Here is a 22,018-nt window from a genome sequence, read left to right on the forward strand (position 1 = left end):
TATATTCAAAAAGTAATTTATATGCCATTTCTAAAATTAAGCTCTACATCTTGAATTAGGCCCTAATTCAACTACAAGATACCTGCCCAATTCCCTGCTTATATTATTTTTACCTATTCATTTCTAGACTCTATACCTACTGAAAGCATAAAAATGTTAATATATTTACACAAAGAGATAAAAAGTGAAAATTCATAATACAGCAATTAAAGGGACAGTGCAAACAGTGTAGTATGAGGATGGAAGGCTGTCCTTGGAGGCACAAAGTCCTGCCTTTGACATATATTGGTAAGTTGTTTAACATCTCAAAGTCGTAACTCTGAAGGACTTAAGAATACTATCCATCCCCAGAGACAGAGCTGATAGTTTTCAGAATGCAGACTGAAGCACACACAAAACAAAACAAAACAAACAAACAAAAAAAAAACCTCAAGGTCTTCAGCAAATTTCTAAGACAATAAATTATGAATACCCTGCTTCAGGGAATAGAGTTCTCCACATAGATGATATGTCAATATAATATCAAAGATGAAATTACAGATCTGGACTCACCCTACCCCATAAAAAAGAGGGGATGATATGGGGCTTCTTGTGAGACCAAGCTAAGCAGGGTGCAGATCTCAGATTCCTGGCTCAAAGCAGAACTAAGTTGTACCTTCAGAAGGAAGTCAGGAAAGGAAGCAGGAAGTCAGAGATGGAGGAGGTTTTTTTTGGTTATTATTGGGTTTGTTTGTTCCCCCCACCCTTTAGTAGGGTGCATGGGAGTGTCCTGTGGAACTGGAAAGGGAGTGCTAGCAAATTACACAATAAAATATTCTAACAGTTCTAAAGATTTCAAAGGCTAACATATTTAGTAAATACTCGAAAATATCTATGGAAATCTAATACAAAGGTAAGAAAAAGGAGACAAAAATTCTAGTGTCAGTTCTCCCATTAACTTGTATGACTTTGGACTTGGGCTTACAAATAAAAGTATAATATCTTATAATTTGACTATACACCATAATTATTTTTAGATATCTGAAAGAACAGTAAAGTATATATTTCTTTAACTAATATTATCAGGTTAAAGAAAAAACAGGAAGGAAAGGAAGGAGGGAGGGAAGAAGAAAGGAAGGAAGTTAGGAAGGAAAGATGGGAAGGAAGAAGGAAGGAAGGAAAATGGTCTAAGTGGTAATTAGAAATAAGTATATTCTTTTTTTTTTGAAATAAGTATACTCTTGAAACACTCCTAATTTAATATTTGGAAACATGTTGCCATATGTAGAAAGTGAAAAAAAAATCCAACTATGGATAAGGTACATAAGCTTGAATTTAAAGTGGTGATTTTTTTTTTTACTTCAGAGTATGAAGACATAGGGCTCTCTAAGGACTTCACCCATACATGCTTATCTTCATCTTTCCACTCATTAAATGAAGTTGTCCCCCAAAGTAATATATCTTTAGCCCTTTTCACTTTACATAAATAGTCTCTGCCTTATGATCTCATCTACTCCCATGACTTCAATTATCACCTTTAGGCAGATGACTGGAAAAACTATATATCTAGTCCAATCTCTCATCTTGATTCTATTCCCACTTCTCCAATTGTCTGATACTTTATTTGGGTGTTATATCAGCATCCCAAATTCACCAACATTTCCAATACTGAATTCATTAATCACTCCCTCCTATTTTGAGAAATGCTTCTCTTCTTAACTTTCCTATTTTGTTTGATGATACTATCACTATTTTCTATAATCACCAAAATCAAAAAATCTTAGCATCACCTTTTGACTTTCCCTACCTCCTCAAACCCAATGAATTGACATGTTTTATCAAGTCAAACTCCTTTTGAATCCATTCTCCCCTCTCCAATCTTTCCTCTATTATTATATAGCATATTAATTAAAGAAATACCCACTTTACAGTTCTTTTCTCCTCTCTAATCACGTGATCCAGTCATTCATAGATCAATAAGTATTTATTGTATTTACTGTAAGTTAGACATTGTATTAAAGTCTAGGGGAAACAAAGAAAGGCAAATATAATCTCTGCAAAGACCTGATAATGTCAATGACCTGCACAAAAGTCTTCCGAGATTCCCTGTGCATAAAGTACAAAATACAAATTCTTTCTGAAAAGATTCCCATGGTCTCACTCTTACCTGCCTCTCCTTGATTTTATTCTATTTTTGTCTCCCACATTTCAGTCTGGCTTCTTCTACTTCCACCTACTTGCATAAACTGACTATAAAGATCAAATTCAAGTGTCTTCTCTCATTTCATTTCCCTTCTCAAATTTGCTATATTATATATCACAATAAATAATACTAAGTATTATAAATTGAAATATATCCAAGTATACAAAATATACTATTTTCTGAACTTCTTCTTTGGCCTCTATCTTCTGCCATCCCAATATGTATATGTGTTTAACTCTCCTATCTGATACTGAAGTCTTTGCAAGTGAAGACATTTTCTACCTGTTTGTCCTTTGTTTTCAAAGGGTGATGTCTTGACTCATGAATGAATTGAATTTAAAAAAGGCAGTATTACACAAAATCATCTGCCTCACTCTTTCCCTATGTCATTAAAGTCTAGTGGCAAGACAAATCAGGACAACTGCTGTTGACCCAGGATACAATGGATGACCATGGCAACTTTGATGTCTAACCATACTACAAGTGTACCTCAGCACCAGCTTCATCCTCCTTCATGGCCAACTGGAACATGTAAAGGTAGACAACCTCCTACCAATGGGTTGGTGGTCCATCAATTATCTCAATCTGGTCCAGCTCATCTACAGATATGAATTACTGGGGTGTGCCTACTGTGCGTGCTACAGTTTCTTGTAGCCACATGTGAGAATTGAGTTTTAGGTAGAAATCAAAAATGGATGATTAGTCCTAAAAAGGACTCAGCAAGCCCTCATTCTAGCAGTGCTAGTCCTTCCTGAACACCCATATACCCCAGTGAATTTCATAGCAAGCATTTAATAAATGCTGGCCAAATTAAATTAGTTGAATTAAATTGAATTATTATTCTTATGTGTGTATATACACATTTTTTGGAAGAAGAAATATTTTTCTATGAATGCAAATGCTCAATTATAGAAACAAGCAAAATACATATTAGCATCAATTGTATTATCAATGAATAGTGACAAAACAGCCTTCCTGACTAAATAGTGCAAAAGCAAACTATATGCATAAATGCATTTTTAATACTTCTCTTGATAGGCTATGTCTAAACAAAATTTAAAGATTTTAGACAAATATTTCTTTATGAAAAGAGGGGGGGAGAGTTAAAATAAACCAGTCCATGGGATAATTCACTATGGTTGATACTTACAATATGAAAACATTCATACTTTATATTTTATCTTCAGATTAATAATTCACATAATTTAATAAAAACCCAAACATTATTTCTAAAGAGTCTAACCAGAAGAAATGCTATGCTTTCCTTAAATTATGAAAGATATTTTGGAAATGATATATACAATTTTAATATTAGATGTTTTAAATCTATTTTCTAAAAAAAAGTTTCTCGATGGAATTGGTGGTAAATTCCTAAGTAATTTCTCAACCTATTTTTGAGACCTGACAAATTTGGGAATTTGTTTTCTTGCCTATGCCTATATGTTACAAGGGTATTATGGGGGGGTATTCTCTCAATGGGAGACAAGGGAAGGTAGAAAGTTGATTTTTGGTTATATTTTAGAGTAATTTCTTTTAAAGTTTCTCCTCAAGAACAATATAGTCTTACCTAAATACCATTTAAGAATTTGGGTATTTCAACTACATAACAACAAAAATTAATAGTTGGAAGTTGCTCCTTATTGAAATAGAAAGGAATATGTAAAGAGTAACAATAAATGTTACCTGATTTTCTGCATAGGAGCAAGAAGTAAACTTCTCTTTCACCTTTAGTATTGTTGGGGGGGGGGGGTTGCAAGGCAATAGGGTTAAATGACTTGCCCAAGGCCACAGAGCTAAGTAATTATTAAGTGTCTGAGACTGGATTTGAACTCAGATCCTCCTGACTCCAAAACTGGTGGTCTATTCACTGTGCCACGTAGCCACCCTCCCCTTTAGTTTGTATCAATCTAAAAAGTACCCAGAAGGGGTGGCAAGGTGGCCCAGTGGATAAGAGCACCTGCCCTGAAGTCAGGAGTGCCTGAGTTCAAATCTGGCCTCAGACACTTAGTAATTACCTAGCTGTGTGGCCTTGGGCAAGCCACTTAACCCCATTGCCTTGCAAAAAAAAAAAAAAGTACCCAGAAGACCTGATAGAAAATGATGCTTTACAAAGGGTAGTTTTAGGACTAGCTGTGTGAATATAGCCAAGTCTCAGTTTTCTCACCCTTAAAGCAACAGGATAGAACTAAATATAACTAATAGTTACCTTCCAATTCAGAGATTCTGTGATTCTAAAACAAGGGAGTTTAGCCTGGAATTCATGCACAGATTTCCAGGAGGTTAATATAGTTGGATGGGAAAAAATACAACTTTATTTTCATTAATTTCTAACTAAAAATTAACTTTGTATTCAATTATTTAAAAACACAGTCTGAAAAGTGGGTCACAGGTTTCACCAGACCAAAGGAGGTCATTTAAAAAAAAAATGAAGAATCTCTATTCTAAAAGAACCATAATACATCTTATTGTGTGTGGTAGAAAATAAGCAAATGGGGTGGCTAGGTGATGCAGTGGATAAAGCACTGGCCCTAGAGTCAGGAGTACCTGAGTTCAAATCCAACCTCAGACACTTAGTAATTACGTAGCTGTGTGGCCTTGGGCAAGCCACTTAACCCCACTGTCTTGCAAAAAAAAAAAATTTAAAAAAATAAGCAAATGCTTAACAAGCACTTAGATTCTATTGATTATTCCCAAGGAGTTTTAGAAAGTCAACTGTATGTAAGACATTGAATTATTCTGTCTTTAAGAAAACTTGAATTATTTTAATAATTTTTCAAAAACCTGATGCAACTTATTAGAAAGAAATAAACATATAACCACCCCACTCTGCCATGCCCTCATTATAAGAGTATGAAGGAAGAGTTTTCTTTTAAAGAATGTTACTTGAACCTTGAAAGACATATACTAAAGATCTCCCTAATTCCATCATCCAACAGAATATCTACATATTGTGCTGTCCACATAGCAAAGGTTCTCACATTAACATAATAAATCAGCCAGAATGTTGTTGTTTTTCTGGCTCTTACTACTTATGGTTGCAAAAGCTGCCTTGCCAAATACCACACACAATAACATGTGTTTTTCTTCAAACTTTTTTTTTAATGCTAACATTGTAAAGGTCAACTCAAAGTAGCCAGAAAGGTTTCCAGAACTGAGCTCTATTGGAATGCCTACTAAAGGAATCCCACACAAGATGCTGTGCTCAGCTACATAGTCCAAGCAACTAATCACGAAAGTTCTCTATCAATGCTGTAGATACCTCCAGGTTTCCTGACTGCATAATTAATAGAGGCAGCTATTTCCTAGGGTGGTTCAGCCAATAGGAGATATTTATATAAAACTCATTAATAAAAATCAAAAACAAAAAACACACCAAACTCTTATTAACCATAGAGTAGTGCAACATACTAGATTAGTAAGATGTATTGGGCATCAAAAATGAAGAGGCCGATATAGAGATGACTATGAATGGTGGTGATATTAGGGTTGAATAGCCCCATTATCACATAAAATTAGAGGTTGAATAGTCCCACACAAAGAGAGCATGGTATGGTATGCTATGAAAAGCATTTAGCTAAAGTCAAAAAACCTAGGATTAATTCCTGGCTCTGCTAGAAATCGTTCCTCTCATTGCCCAAGAGTTTCCTATCAGAATAATGAAAGAACTGAGATGATCTCCAAAAATCACCTCCAACTCTAATTACAATAAAAATGTACATAGATAGGCAGTAGAATATGACAGGCTAGTACCTAAGGAGATGAACTGAAATGATATCATTGTCTATTTTGACTTTTGGGAGAAGCTACCAAGAACAATGAATCCATATTTTCCTGTTGAGTCTGATAAAGAAACTGGGCAAAATCAATGAAAAACTACCAGAAATTTCATCTTCTTTCAAAAACAACCCTAAAGCCCCTTCCAAAGCAGCCTCAAAGAGCATCTAAATAAACCTTTTCTCCTTTATTAGTTTGTATTGGAATATCTATAAAAGAATACACACACACACACACACACACACACACACACACACACATTCATGAGAACTTGGGAACTGCTGTTTCTGAGGCTATAGCAGCATATGGTCATTACAGAGAGGGAAGTGAAGACTATCTTTGCTGAGTATTCTCTCCATATTATGGCTAAAAAAAAATTTCCTTCTGTTCCCTATTTAGAAAAATAAAATCCTCCCACTTAATTGGCTTTGTATCTCTCTTAAGGCCCTTACCACATTTCAGTCTTGAATTGCAGTTACTTGTTTATTTGTCTTATCTCCCCACTAAACTTTGTTGAGGACAGCATTCATATCTTAGACATCCTTGTGTACCTTAGTAAAATCTGAACGTAACTGTTAATCAATGATTTTTAAATGAATGCATGTATATAACATTCCAATATTAATATTGCTTTACCACATTCACAATTTAATAAAAACAATAATGATAAAACACTTGATAATGCAATTATTTCAAAATTTACCTGAACCACACCCATACAAGAATCCAAAAATATTGATCCTTTTGGCTCCTTAGAGATTTTTTCATCTTTGTAGAAATTCAAATTATAGGATCCATCACCAAGTTGAATCAAATGGAAAAATCGTCTCTTAAAGGACTAAGAGGAAAAAAAATACATTTTTTCATCATTTCAAAATAAAATGAAGATCTCATTATTTCTACAGATAACCAAAACTATAATATATACAATTATTATTCTAAGGAGCTCCAAAACTGATTCAGATGAAGCAAACATTCTCAGATTTTACAAAGAGCTATAGTAAAACTATAGCTTATTTATTTATATAGAGATACCTCTGTATGAAAGAAGTACCTCCCTCCTCTAGGGAATAGAAATATGATGTAATATTACTATCAAGTTGCAATAGTATCAATTCCATTTTGGAAGGAATGAAAGTAATAATATTTTTTAAATTACTAGAATGGTGTACACTATCACATTTCTCATTGCTTTTCCAGCATGAAAGTAACCATAATCAGCATTTCTATTATTTTCTATACATTTACTTTTTTCTTTTCCATTTTCTTATTATTTTTACCCTTTCCTTTCTACAGTCATAATTATTAATCTTGACCTTTATCCAGTCTTCTTATTTTTCTGTACTAATAACTCATGTCTTCTCTTTTTTAACTACTTTATTTATACATTTTTTTTTTGAGAGCTGAACTCATTTAGTAGTGATTATTTCAGTCATGGGAAAAGCTGAATTCAACTCAAGACATTTACATTCTGTAACTGACACAGCATGGGGAATAATGATTTGCTCCCTGAAAAGAGAAATCTCAGAGAAGGAAATCTCAGCTCTCTTAGATGTCACCTTCAAATTGTCGCAACTGTTGAGGATATATAAAATGATCAGGGTGAGCTAGGAAAAACTAAGTACAACTGATCAATAGAATCAGTGCTGTTTTGTTCATGTAATCCAGTGCAGCCATTCATTTCTAGCACCAACACCAAAGGACAAAATGATTTCAGAATGACACATTGCCTTACCCTCATGGTCACACTTATAGCACTGTTCATGTTGCCTTTGTATAACCATCCATGTTTGGTTATGCCACCTTTCTGAGATCCAAGAGATGCAGCATCCTAGAAGGGAAAACATAATAATTCTTTTTTTTTATTTTTTAAAGATTTTATTTACTTTGAATTTTTACAATTCTTCCCCTAATCTTACTTCCCTCCCCCCACCCCCCACAGAAGGCAATTTGCCAGTCTTTACATTGTTTCCATGGTATACATTAATCCAAATTGAATGTGATGAGAGAAATCATATCCTTAAGGAAGAAACAAAGTAAAAGAGATAGCAAGATCAGACAGTAAGATATCAGTATTTTTTTTTCCTAAATTAAAGGTCCCTGGTCTTTGTTCAAACTCCACAGTTCTTTCTCTGGATACAGATGGAATTCTCCATCGCAGACAGCCCCAAATTGTCCCTGATTGCTGCAGTGATGGAATGAACAAGTCCATCAAGGTTGATTATCACCCCCATGTTGCTGTTAGGGTGTACAATGGAAAACATTACAATTCTTTATTTCCAACTGTTCTTCTAGAAATTTTGGTCAACTGGCATACTTCTCATATTTGTCATTTGGAGGAATAAGCATCATTATGTCAATGAACATATTCATTACAATGCAATACTGAGCATTGTCCTTTGCATCAAAGCATTCTTTTGTAAATCAGAAAAAGAATCCTAAATTTCCCAAACCACCTCTAACACCTAGAATCAGCAGACACAGAGGAGTGTTTCTTAAAACCAACTTTTTAATGAATTGTATAAAAGCACAGGCCATGCTTGACCACTTGAATTATGAGCTCACTCCCAGTTTCATGAAAAATGCTTTCAGATTACACTCCCACATGGTAAGAGGACAACATCAAATTCTTGGAAGACTTCCCAGAGGCTTGGTTCAGGGAAAGGTAAAGAAAGAGAGTGAAGGCAAAGGAACTAAGAAAGCAAGGAGAAAATTGAGGGTTCAGTTTGGAATAAGGAGGAAGGAAAAAAGAGAAAGACAAAGGATTTTTAAAATAAGAATTGGAAGAAAAACAATTAGAAAAGCAAAGTAGCAAGAGGAAAATTAGAAAAGAGTAGATAGAAGCACTCTACTAATTCATGGTTCAAAGAATCACAACTATGAACCTGAAGGGTCTAAGACCTGGTTCAATTAACAGATGAGGAAAATGAAAAGTAATGTGTTTTGCCAAGAATATACAGGTAGAAAGCATCAGAGACATGATTTGGGTCCAGGTCTTCTAACTGCTGGGTCAAGGTCCATTTCACATGACCATGCACCCTCCATCCACAATGGGGTTTTGTGGTCAAATGAGAAATTGCTGAGGGGAGGAGATACTCCAGCTAGCTAATGCTAAAAAACAAACAAACAAGCAAACAAAACACAATCCTTGAGGTTTATAATCTACCACCAGTTAGTTGGCCTCCTCTCTCTCTCTCTCTCTCTCTCTCTCTCTCTCTCTCTCTCTCTCTCTCTCTCACACACACACACACAACACACACACACACAAAATAACTTTCTGTGACTTCTTTTCCCTTTCAAGATTAGAACTGCTATTCATTTTCAACTGTTTTTAGTTTAAAGGGAAGAGAAATGATAGGAAAACGCAATTAGATTTAATTCCAATTGTCCCACACCAGTCTAGATCTTGAATCTCATGAGAACTGTACTCCATTTTTTAAAAAAATTCAGATGACATTTGAGGAAAGCAAATATTAGTTCTTGCCTTTGAGCCTTTTCAACCCAACTCTGGTTTGTAAGTATTAAATTTGACAAGTATCATATCATCAAGTTCATATATATATATATATATATATATATATATATATATGTGTGTGTATATATATATATATATATAATAATATCTTTATGTTTTCCAAAATTACATAAAATTCAATGTGGCTCTTGGAATAGTATTCTGGGAGAATATGCCACCAGAAGTTATTTTAAAAGTTTGTTAGCAAGTGGCAGACAGCATTTGAACTCCAAGTGGGACATTCGACATTCCCTCAAAATAGGAAAATATAGGAAGTACTAGGTAAGTTAACAGTTTGAGGGTTTTAAAAATGAGATTAAATTTAATCTTCTAGATACCTTAATAAGGGGGCACTAAGTGATGCCTTAAGTATATAGTGATAGATCATCACTCTTCCAGATATTTACTAGCTGTGTGACCCTGGGCAAGTTACTTAACTCTCAGTTGTGTAACTCAGACATCTCACCTGTAAAATGAGCAAGAGAAGGAAATGGCAAACTAATTCAATATCCTTGCCAAAAAAAAAAAACCCAAAACAGAAATGGATCACAAAAAGTTAGACATAACTGAAAAATTACCTATCAACAACAAAATGTCTTAATATGTTTGTATATGTTCCACCAATCTAAGCTATAGTTTCTTCCCATTTTTAAAGATAGCAGGTTTAAAAAAAAAAGAGTAGCTCTGTAAGCTGAAGATTTAATGCAGTACAATCAAGAAAGATGTGTCCATTGAGAAATTTAATTCCTGTCATTTTTCTTCATAGTGGTAAATAATCACAATTCAGAGTTAGAGAATGCAGATGATTTTACATTTTAGCAATGTATCAAACTTGATAAATGAATGTTAAATCTTGAACCAACCTGGTAGGACTACAAATTAAATAATTAAATCCAAGCATTCCACTGAAATTTGAGGGGGTAACAAATGGATAAGTAAGACCAGTTTAGTTAAAAAAAATTCATTACATTCATTTTGCCAATTAACCATTGTCAATTAACCAAGTACCACCATTATCCATTTCAAAGAATATGAGAAATAACATTTTATGGAGAGATGGTGAATTTTCCTGTGAAAATAAAAAGGGCTTCATTAGACTAGCATTTTTACTAATGACTAGGATAAGAACAAAACAATAACTTGCAGTCAACCTACCTCATCTTTATCAGCCTCTTCATCTACTTCATAAACATGGACAGGAAGTTTATCCAATTTTGACACTTTGCTTTTAAAAAAGGAAAGAAAAAAGTTTGAAAATAAATTATAAATATCAACATATTTATTATCTATAAATTATCTAATCAATGAAGATTATTAATATTATAATATTCTTCAGTCAGTACTTTGGTTCTAGCGAGATTGTAAATTTATAAAGATTGCTTAGTGTACTTGACTGGAGGCGAAGATCAATCCATTCCAGTATTTTAATCAATCAGCCTGTCAATAAGCATTTATTAAGAAAATTCAAATCAAAATAAATATCTCCCATGAAGATTAAATTCTAATGGGAAACATCATATGCATATAAATTTGCACATGGGAGAAGAGAGTAGTTGTAATGGAACCTTAATAGGAAAGCTCTGGGACTTGGAAAAACCTCTTGGAGAAGGCAATGTTTGTGTAGAGTCTCTAGGGAACAGTAATCAAGAAGCAAAGGTGAGGAAGGGTAACATTTCAGGCATGAAGGACAGCATGGAGAACAGGTATTTATGGGTATGGCTCAGAGAGAACACAGGATGAAAACACTTGCCAACCACTGGTCAGGTATCACAAGGTCATAGATTCAGAGATAAAAGAAGTCATCTAATCCAACCTCACTAGACATATATAGAAACTGACAGATCCAGAGAAGTATCAGAAAAACAATAAGTGCAATCAGGATTTGAACTCAGTTCCTGAAATTCCACACAGACTCCTGATGACATAAAGCATCATGATGACTTACAGTGATGGAAGATACGAGCAAGGCGGACAACCCATTGGACTGCATACAGAATCTACAAATGATCTATTCCCGGGAATTAGGATAAATCACACTCTGGTCCTAGTTTAGTCACTTAACCCATCAGCAAAAAAAAGGGTTTTAAACAAGATGATAATTCAATGTTCTTTCCTATTCTAATGGTCTATAAGTCTATGATTCTGAGAAGGAAAATCTATTGCTCATTCTAAGAATACTAATGAACAGTAACTGGCCAATAAGTAGGCCATAAGAAAGAAACAAAGACAAAGGAGGTACCAGAATAATTTCAACTATTCATTTGATAGCCCTAAGATAAATGTTTTTCAAACGTGAGATAAAATTATACTTGAAATAAAGTGATTTTATGGCATAGACAGACAGACAGATAATGAATTGTTTACTATAGGTCAGCCTTTATGCTAAATGATGAAGATATAAATACAAGCACACAAGATAGTCTCTAACCTCAAGGAGGCTGCATTCTAATAGAAGACAATACATGAAGGAAAGTGAGCTTGGGGAACAGAGGATAGTGGGTAAGACTGAAGTTAAAGGGATAGGAAAGTCCAGAAAATGAGTAGTATGAATTGAGTATGACACCAATCAAGAGAATAGGTTTTAGGTAGCACAATTCAATTCTTAAAGGAAAAATCTTAATTTTCTAAAACAATTATATCAAACTCAAATAGAAATGGCACTCAGGAGTTTGCAGGTCAAGTTTTGCAATTTTAATTTGATACCTGGGCTCTAAGAATTGGAAGGGTCAGGAAAGACCTTCTATTATAACCCAAACTTCTCTTTTACATCAAGTATTTAAGATAGAATTCAGAGTAGAAAGGATCAAGTGAGATTTTTGAATCCAAGGTTTTTAAATATTAATCTTCACTATATTTGTGAATGGAATATAAAATTCACAGTCCAATTACAACTAGGGATGGGGTAAGAAGAGAAATCCCAAGATTATGGGAGTGGTATGCACCAGAATACACTGAATTTTGGAAATAGTTATTTGTCATCTCTATCAAGAATTCTTGCATGACAGTTACTAGAGGGTATGGATCAATTCCACTTTCAATAGGAATAAGTCTTAAAATGCCTAACAATATAACATAGTATGTTCTAATAAAAATTTTATGGGAAAGAAGAACAATGAAAATCAATTACACAGGGAAAATGACAAATCCCCAAGTGGAAGATTTTGAAACTGTAGTACAGTTTGAGAGAAGACCATCTGGAAAAGATAATGTCTGAAGGGAGTGTTCTATGTTGAGGTTAGAAAAGAGGCAACTGGAATGCTGGCTGGACAGTATTAAGGAGTGGTTGAACCACACAAATAGAAAAAGTAAACAGTTCAACCTCTGAGAATACTACAAAAAGGTTACCTCAGCTCACAGATGAAACCAACACAAAGTAAACCAGATGAATAGGTACAAGTGAATTTATTTTTCATTCTTTTTTGAAAAGATAGTGTAAAACTCTGCTTTGAACTTTCATAATGAATAAAATGTAGGCATCTCCCAGTCAACCTTGAAGACAACACTACCATTGACTCACTGGAGGTACTACTAGCCAACTTCAATATACTAAAATTTGTTAAAAAATTTGAAGGGTTAAATTTTTAGATGGGGGGAAAACTTAGGAGTAAGTTTGGGTTTTGACCCTTGTTTTAAAGAAAACAAACAAGATCACCTCTTTTACAAAGCCCCAAGTTGACAACATCCCATCCAAGATAAAATCATTCTTGATATTTAGATTTGTATATTTAACTTTTCTGCCTAATAAAATTCATTTAAGTTATTACTTTTCATTATTAGTTTTTTAGTATTTATTATTAGTGCATGCAATGGAAAATACTAAAGGAAAGGTTAGAATATAGTCAAGTAATTTTCTAATGGATTCCATCTAGGACTTTTTTGAGTCTCAAAGGCAGAAACAAGATATCCCTAACCAAATATATCGTATTTCCCCATATGTAAGACACAACTTAATTTTTGGGACCCGAAATTTGGAAAAAAAAGTATCACATAAAGGTATGGAACTCAAGTTTTATTCATTATGAAATTCAAGGACCTTCTGCTCATAGCTTTCAGGCATCTTTGGGGCAAGTCTGGTGCATGGACACATGCTCAGTCCATTCTTTTCATAAACCTGAAGCACCAATTGTGTCCTTTGAAACCAGTCATTTCTTTCTCATCAACAATTGTTCTTGCCTCCTGCTAAACCATCTTTGTGGATACGACAATTCCACTGGTTCTTTGCTCTTCAATCCATTTCTTCAGTCCCCTCTCTAACTCAGGCCATTATGCTGACTTGCCTCTCAAGGCTTTCTTCTGCCAGGGCTTTTTCAGTAGGTTCTTCTCCCTATAGTCAGCCTCAGATTGTTTTCTCAGTTGGAGGAGGACTAAACTGATATTCAGCAGCACAATTTCCATTCACTTTTGCAAACTGGATCACTTTGAACTTGAATTCAACACTGTATGAAAATCTATTCTGAGCTATTTCTGGGCAGAACATGGCAAAATGTGACCTAATATACTATAAACAAATGAGAAACATTGAAGGCAAAGATAACAAGTGCAAAAAAGCAGTAAATGCAAGTAAAAATTCTACAACCACTGCAAGAGTCACTCCCAGTTTTTAGACCCCAAATTTTTTGAAAAAGGGGAAATATAGTATATTTTTTTAAAAAATCACAGGAAAAAATCACTGGAATATACTCCTTATATTTATTTGTACATGAAAATTTTAAGCACAAAACGTGTCCTTGGTATGATTAATCCCATAATAAGATATCAGAGGATTTACTTACTTTGGAAGCTGCCGAAACTCTCCAGAGTAATCTTCAAATTTATAGTTCACAATGTGCCAGTCAGAGTTGTAGGTTTTTATGCACTATAAGGGTGGAAATAAACAGCAAAGGGTGTCAGTTTAAAAACAGTAACCCATGGCAGGTCATACTCATAAATAAAGGTCCCAATTGCCTAAATGTGGGATTTCAGAAGGTACCCTCTCCCCTCATCTAAACCTTTCCCTATATTGGGGCAAAGGAGTTAACTTGCACTATTAGAATTTCATCAGGCAGTTGTTCTAAAAACAACTTAAACAAGTAGACCATGGAGGTCCTGAAAGGACCTAACATTGAGAGAAGTCTGGAAGGGTAACAAGAGGTTAGGTTTTAAATGCCAAAGAGAGGACTTTATACTTTGAAATTCTGCCTCTGGTCAACCCTGCTTTAACCAACACACAAACATAATTATTTTTTCCTATTGCCATTTGCATTCTTAAGAAGAGTAATAGAATCTTAAAGAAGAAAACAGAATGAATATGTAAATGAACGAGAACTTCAGTTCAGTTAATTACCTTAAAATGTTAATTGATAATTGTCATTACTATGATATCAAAGATGAAGGAAAAATTTTACTGTTATTTAACTTCCCAGTGAGTGCATTCTTAAGTCTTAAAGCTTTTCCCCCCTTTTTTTATTAGAATAGGATTCTTATAAAGCAAGACTGTACAGATTCCATTTCATAGTAACCCTTATGATTTATTCATAAGCATTTTTCTTAAATTTATACACTATTCCATGCCAAAGCTTCTATTAGTGGCACTAAAACTAAATACATTTCATTTAAATCACTTCCGCTATACCAATTCATACAGTCTCCATTAATATCCATCCAAAAATGGGAGTGCTTTGAACATCCTAAAAATATCATGATGAGGCCTTCATGTAGGAATGATTTTGAATCTGCACAGGATAAGGACCATGATATAGCATCAGCATTTCATTTGAACCAACTTGCAAAGAACATGTACAGTCTGATCAATTACTGACTAATCAGAAACAAATTCACCATAATGTCTCTCCTTCCTAGATATCAATCATTCCTGGAACACAGATGATTTTCACAATATGGCTCAAATATGGGTAGCTAGGTGGTACAGTGGATAGAGCACCGATCCTGTAGTCAGGAAGACTTGAGTTCAAATCTGCCTCAGATACATAATAATTGCCTAGCTATGTGACCTTGGGCAAGTCATCCTTAACCCCATTGCCTTAGATAAATAAAATTTTTAAAAAATATGACTCAAATACCAAGACTGACCTTCTAGACCACAACATTTTGGTAATTCTCCCAAGTCCATGGAAACTAAATCAAACAGAAGCCTGGTTTAGATAAACACCTTAGGATGGTGCTTTGTATCAGTCTAAGTCAGGAATTGAAGTTAAAAAGCATTCAGCATCTCCTAATACAGTATTTTCTTAGAATTATCCTTTTTAATTATGAATTTAATAATCAGTAAAAAAAACCCCAAACATTTCAATGTACAAAGAAGACCAAAAAGAGAGGTTTATATAAGAAACTGAATTGTTATAATATGGTTTTTAAGAAATACATATAAAATTTAAAAAGTATATATAAAGATATAATAAAAAAAATTTAACAAGATTGTAACAAAAACGACTCCGATGGTGTTTCCTCTTATAGTCTTTTCATTCTATTCATATAAAAACAATTAACGGTCTGTTAAAAAATATTTATCTATTAGTACCCATTAACATCTATGCTGAAATGTCTCAGTGTGAGCATAAGCAGCCTCACTCCACAGCTAGCTTTTGGGGGCTTCTATGTCCTTTTCCTCTCTTCCCAATTGGTTTACAACGATTATAAGAGACACTGAGCAGCTTCCTGCCACAAGACTTGGACCCAGCTCCCTCTGGAACCCTGGTTGCACTATTTTTCTGGCTACCCTGCTGAAGCTTCACCATGATTTCCCACAAGACTTTCAGAAGCAGGAGGTTCCTTGCAAAGAAGCAGAAGCAAAATCATCCCATTCCTCAGTGGATTCCAATAAAAATGGACAATAAGATCGGATACAACTCCAAGAGGAGACACTGGAGAAGAACCAAAATGGGTTTATAAAGAACTGCCATCATGGTGGCTTAGATTAATTACTCCTAACAATGCCATGACCCTGATTGTTGGAAATTCCAAAGGTGCAGACATAAAGAAACTTATTATTCAGAAAAAAAAACCTATCCCGAGAAGAAGCCCTCCATCATAATAAATATGAATAGCCCCAAAAAATACATCAGAGACGTATGTCTCCTTTTCTACCTCTAGTTCAACAACTGAGGAAATTGTGGCAAAGAGAGACTAAGTAACTTTCCCAGATTTCACAGTTAGTAAGGGTCTAAAGTCACATTTGAACACAGTTCTTTCTGATTCCAGACTTAGTCCTCAAACTTGGATGACAACTTACTGCTTCTTTAGCATGTAGGAGCAAGAGTAGAGTTCCTAAAAATGGTTATCTGGCTGGCAACATGAGATTTTTTTGCCTCCTGTTTTCCGTGAAATCAAGTGAAAGCCACCAAAGCATTTTGCAATATATTTACATAATTGTTATACAAAGAATTAGTATATTATAGAATTCACATAGAGTGAGGTAGTAAAAAAAATTCTTTAAATGATTCTGTAAAGGGTTATAAAACTGTGTGTGTGTGTGTGTGTGTGTGTGTGTGTGTATGTATATATATATATATATATATATATATATATATATATATATATTCTCTTTAAACTAAAATTATCACTATTTGGTTGGTACCCCAACGAGATTAAAAAAAAAAGGAAAGAAACATATAGGCAAAAATATTTTACCAATTCTTTTTAAGGTGACAAAGAATTGTAAATTGAGGTGATGCCCATCAACTGGGGTATGATTGAACAAGTCATGGTATATGACTGTGATGGAGAACTACTGTGCTAAAGAAAAGGTGATGAGCAGGTGATTATTTCAAAAAAACTGAAAAGACTTACTTGAACTGATGCAAAATGAAGTGAACAGAACCAGACCATTGTACACAGTAATGGGAATATTGTACAAAGATCAAATGTGAGTAACTTAGTCATTTTCAGCAATTCAAAGATCCAGGAAAATTCCAAAGGACTTACAATGAAAGATGCTATCCACCTCCAGAGAAAGAACCATTCTGGATTCTGAATGCAGATCAAAGCATATATTTTTATTTTCTTTATTATTCTTGGGGTTTTTTTGGTCTGCTTTTTCTACTGCCACATGGCTAATGTGGAAAAGTTTTGTATGACTACAAATGTATAATCCATATCAAGTTTCTTGCCTTTTCATGAAGGGGGAAAAGGAGGGAGAGAGGAAAAGGATATGGAATTCAAAATTGCTAAAAAATCAACATTAAAAATTTGTATTTACATGTAATTGAGGAAAAAAGATAAAAATTCAACATAAAAATAATTCTGATTCAATAAGTATTCTAATTTTTAAATGCACTGTATACATTTAAAAAACTGTAAGTACTCACAAAATAACAAGAGTAAGCTACCGCAAATATTTTTTTTGAGAAATAGATGGGGCATAAATTCAAAGCAAATAAGACATCTATGTCCATGCATACAAATGAAAATACTATTAGGAAAAAAAATGTAAAAACAACACATCTCTGTGGATTAAATTAAAGAGTACAATGATTCACAAAAAAAATGAATTTCAATCTATAATTAGAATCAAAAAGGAGTCAATCAATGGAGTAGTAAGAGTTTGTCAACAATGATTTGGTTTGTATTTAAGCTTCCATGCCTCTGCTTGAGATATATCAATATTTTGAAGCTATGTTCAATATTCTTTGAAACTTTAAACAGCTATTATGTCATTCTCTTTGGGGCCAGAAGGCAGACAGGAAGCATTCTTTACTACTCCACCCTTTGTGGCAGCATCACCAAAACTTTAAATTATGTTGGTTCCAAAAGCAGTAGAATAAATCTATTCATGCTGCAACTATAATAGGATTAAGGTATAAATGTCTACTTTTTCTTAATATTTCATGTTTTTGAATAATTTGAATAGATGATTTTGATTATTATTTTATTTAAATATTATAAAATAAGTATTCATTTCTGGAAGATTCTCAAAGAATTCAACTGGGGTCATTTTATTTCTGTGGTATAGTACTTTGGATAGGGGGATGAATATGTGTTATATAGTGTCTATTATATGAGGTCCTGTGCTAAATGTTTTACATGAGATTATTCTATTTACTCTTAATGAACTTTTGAACTTCTTTAAAAATGGGTAGGTGCTCTAATGAAATTCTAACTTTAAACTTAAATTTTCATCATATCAACAAGTCTCATTCATAAAAGTATAACTTGTTGGTCTGTATATATTCTAGTGATCAGGAAAATGGGAGTAAAAATATCTTTATTTTTAAGCCAACTTATATTTGGGAATTTGGTGTAGGGAAAAAAGACAATAATTTGTAAAGTATTTTTTCTATGCAACACATCCAGATTTATTTTTTTAGGTTTTTGCAAGGCAATGAGGTTAAATAACTTTCCCAAAGTCATACAGCTAGGTAATTATTAAGTGTCTGAGGTCGAATTTGAACTCAGGTACTCCTGACTCCAGGGCCAGTGCTCTATCCATTGCGCCACCTAGCTGCCCCCACATCTAGATTTTTAAAAAATCTAATCTATCAAAATCTAAAACACAGCTAAGAGTACTGCACCATTCTCAGTAAAATAATGTCTATTTGTAATTCTCAGCAATAGTAGTTATAAAAACATACCAAGTGGGGACTATACCAGAAATGACTCTATCTATTACCTTCCACATTGCAGGCAGGCATACCATACATATGAAACACTCTTAAAGATAACTCTGAAAAAGAAATTCCTAGCCCCTTAAAAAAAAAAAAACAACCCATCCTCCTTTCAAGATAAAATATTGGTAATTAAATTGCTCTATATTATTACTCATTCTGGATAAATGGGCAAGTCATTTGCATATCTGTGTTAAAAATAATTGGATATGAGCCAATCTAACCATATTAGTTCACAACTAATTCATCATCCAAATCACACTACAGGAATAGTGTAGAATGCAAGCTTGGGGTCAGAAGGGCTCCCTGCCGACAAGTCCTTCTGCAAGTTTCTCAAGCTTTGGAAACAAGCCACAAATGAGCTCGGGTGAGCTTCTCTGCACATTCAACTTTTCCCCATAAAAATGCAGCTACTTCTGGGACAATTTTTGGAAAACAATCATTGAAGCCAAAAGGGGCAAAAAAATTCCCCAAACACAGACATGCAAATTCCTTAGAAGAAACAGTAAAAAACATTACCTCTATAACAAATAAGCTCTGGGCCTCCTTCTCTGCATTTGTAGGAACTGTTGAACACATGTATCGACCCTGTCGCCTCAATATTGCTGTCTGTGAACAAAAGCACATAAAAACAACTTTGGTTAAATGGAAAATCAAAAGGTATTCTAGCAAACTAGAGCCAAGAGTGAAGGAATCAATGTATCCCCCATCAATAGAGTCACTTAACACCAGATGTTGGATCATCATATCAATCAGCAGGGAAAGAATTGCCTCTTTTCCACTCCTAGCAATATGCGGCTTTTATTTGTTGTATAAAAGACAAAACTATGATTCTTTTTTGTTCATAAAAGAACAAGCCCAGAATCACTTTAGTGTCTGAATATTGTCTTTGGATGAGAGACACCATACAACCTTTCCCAGAGGTGAGTCAGCCCTATCTTTTTTTTTTTAGGCTGGCTTATTGGAAAGTGATTATAAAAACAATTATTGAGTTCAGAGGTTATTAACTTTTTTTTTGGTTTTTGCAAGGTGATGAGGCTAAGTGACTTACCCAAGATCATACAACTAGGTAATTATTAAGTGACTGGGGCTGGATTTGAATTCAGGTCCTCTTGACTCCTGGGCCAATGCTCTATCCACTACCCAGCTGTCCTGGTTCTTAACTTTTTGCTGTGTTCCAGTGAAGTTTATGGACCTCTTTTCAAAATAATATTTATAAATTAATAAAATAAAATATGTAGCATTAAAAGGAAATAAATTAGACTGAAATAAGGTTTTCCAAAAAATTTTTGAGTATTAAAACTTTAGATTTAGAACTTCTGGACTAGTCAAACTTCATGACAACCACTGGGATAATGAACTTTGAATGGGAGGAAAGGTCTTACATATTTTCCCAAATGGTAAGTAATTCACAGCAGTGTCCTACAAGATCAAAGAAACATAATTTTGGTACAGAACAGAAGCTCATAGTTCAGAAGCTACCTATTTTAATAATATATATACCCCATTTTACAGACAAAGGAAGAGAGAGTAATAGCAGAGAACCAATATGAATAAGTAAAATGCATTCTGTGTTGTATACGACTTTACTGGGTATAACACAGGAAAATACAAATTGTTAGTACAATTCTTAGTTGTCTATGAGTAACACACCTCGGCCCCAGGCAGTGAGGAGAGATTCCCTGAATGACAGCTCTGTGAATCCTCCAGATGCTTAAGAGAAGCAGCTCCAAGCTAGGAGTTGTTTGACATTTCCACACTATCTAATATACTGACCTTCCACAGCTGATGAGGAACCCAGAATACTCATTTCCCTCCTCCATCTCTACTGATACTCAAGAACGTGAACCAACTGTTTTATGTGTTACCTTAGCATGATATGATTAAGAAACTGAATCACAAGCCAAAGAAAACTAATTTTGATTGCCTATTAATTCTTTTGGATTATCTCCACCTCAACTTTTCATTAACAGAGAACAGTGGAAGACAAAGTGGTGTAGAGGAAAGAGATCTGGATCTAAGATGTGGGTTTGAATCTTGGCCTTTACCACTTAATGTGACTTAGGTAAATAATCAGCCTCCCTGGATTTCAGTTTTCTAATATCTCAAGTGAGAAAGTTGGATTACATGACCACAAAGGCATCTTCTAACTATAAATCTATGATACAATTGAATTCTCTTGAACCCCATTTTCTCATCTGTAAAATGAGGACACTGGGCTAAATAGTCTCTAGGGTCCCTTTCAGCCCTAATTTACTGTGCCCATTTCCCTGTTACTTAGAATCACCTATTTTATTAATCCTTCAAGGTTCACAAAGAACTTTTCTTACAATACTCCAGATAGATAATGCAAATATTATTATTTTTACCTTCCCAAATGAGCCAACTGAGGCTCAGTGGTTAAAAGGTTTGCTGACAGTCACAAAACTATTGAGCACCAATATTTCAGTGAGAGTTCTTTCTTTTTCCTTGTTATTTGTATAGTATCTGTAAGTATTTAATAAATATGCATCGCCAACCTGCAGCCTAATTTCTAATTCAACACACTGTTCATGATACTCTCTCTCATTAATATTAATCTCAATTGGACAGGAGACTGTTAAAGAAGTTTTATCTACCTGAGGAAGAGATGAAATCCTAAGTATCACCACATTACTACTACCCAGTCTCATCCTATTTGATTTAGAACATCCAGAATTTTATATTTTGTTATCATATTATATATTTTTAATATTTGTATTTTTCAAGTGTTTATATTTCATTAATACATATAATAAAACCATATATATAAATATAATGTATATTATAAACATAAAATACAATATAAATATAAAAACATAATGTATATTCAATTTTATATAAACAATAATATTTTTATAACACAAGTCCAATGCCATGGGAGCAGAAGAAGGATTCTGAGGCCTATTCTTCCCCAAGGAAGGAGTCCTT

The 22,018-nt window shown here is 34.0% G+C and overlaps 1 protein-coding gene across 17 annotated transcripts in view; it reads right to left on the reverse strand.

The window, feature by feature from the left end:
• The window catches only part of DOCK9 (dedicator of cytokinesis 9), a 390,530-nt gene that overhangs the window by 146,835 nt on the left and 221,677 nt on the right, over window positions 1–22,018 (reverse strand). For all 17 annotated transcript variants that reach the window (XM_074191938.1, XM_074191947.1, XM_074191940.1 and 14 more), the window contains exons 3-7: window positions 19,589–19,678; window positions 14,243–14,325; window positions 10,626–10,695; window positions 7,692–7,787; window positions 6,660–6,794 (exon numbers count right to left, since the gene is read on the reverse strand). In XM_074191938.1, coding sequence (XP_074048039.1) covers window positions 6,660–6,794; window positions 7,692–7,787; window positions 10,626–10,695; window positions 14,243–14,325; window positions 19,589–19,678 — 474 coding nt within the window. The remainder of the gene's footprint in view (window positions 1–6,659; window positions 6,795–7,691; window positions 7,788–10,625; window positions 10,696–14,242; window positions 14,326–19,588; window positions 19,679–22,018) is intronic.

This window comes from Macrotis lagotis, chromosome 6, assembly GCF_037893015.1.
Source record: "Macrotis lagotis isolate mMagLag1 chromosome 6, bilby.v1.9.chrom.fasta, whole genome shotgun sequence".
Lineage (NCBI taxonomy): Eukaryota > Metazoa > Chordata > Mammalia > Peramelemorphia > Peramelidae > Macrotis > Macrotis lagotis.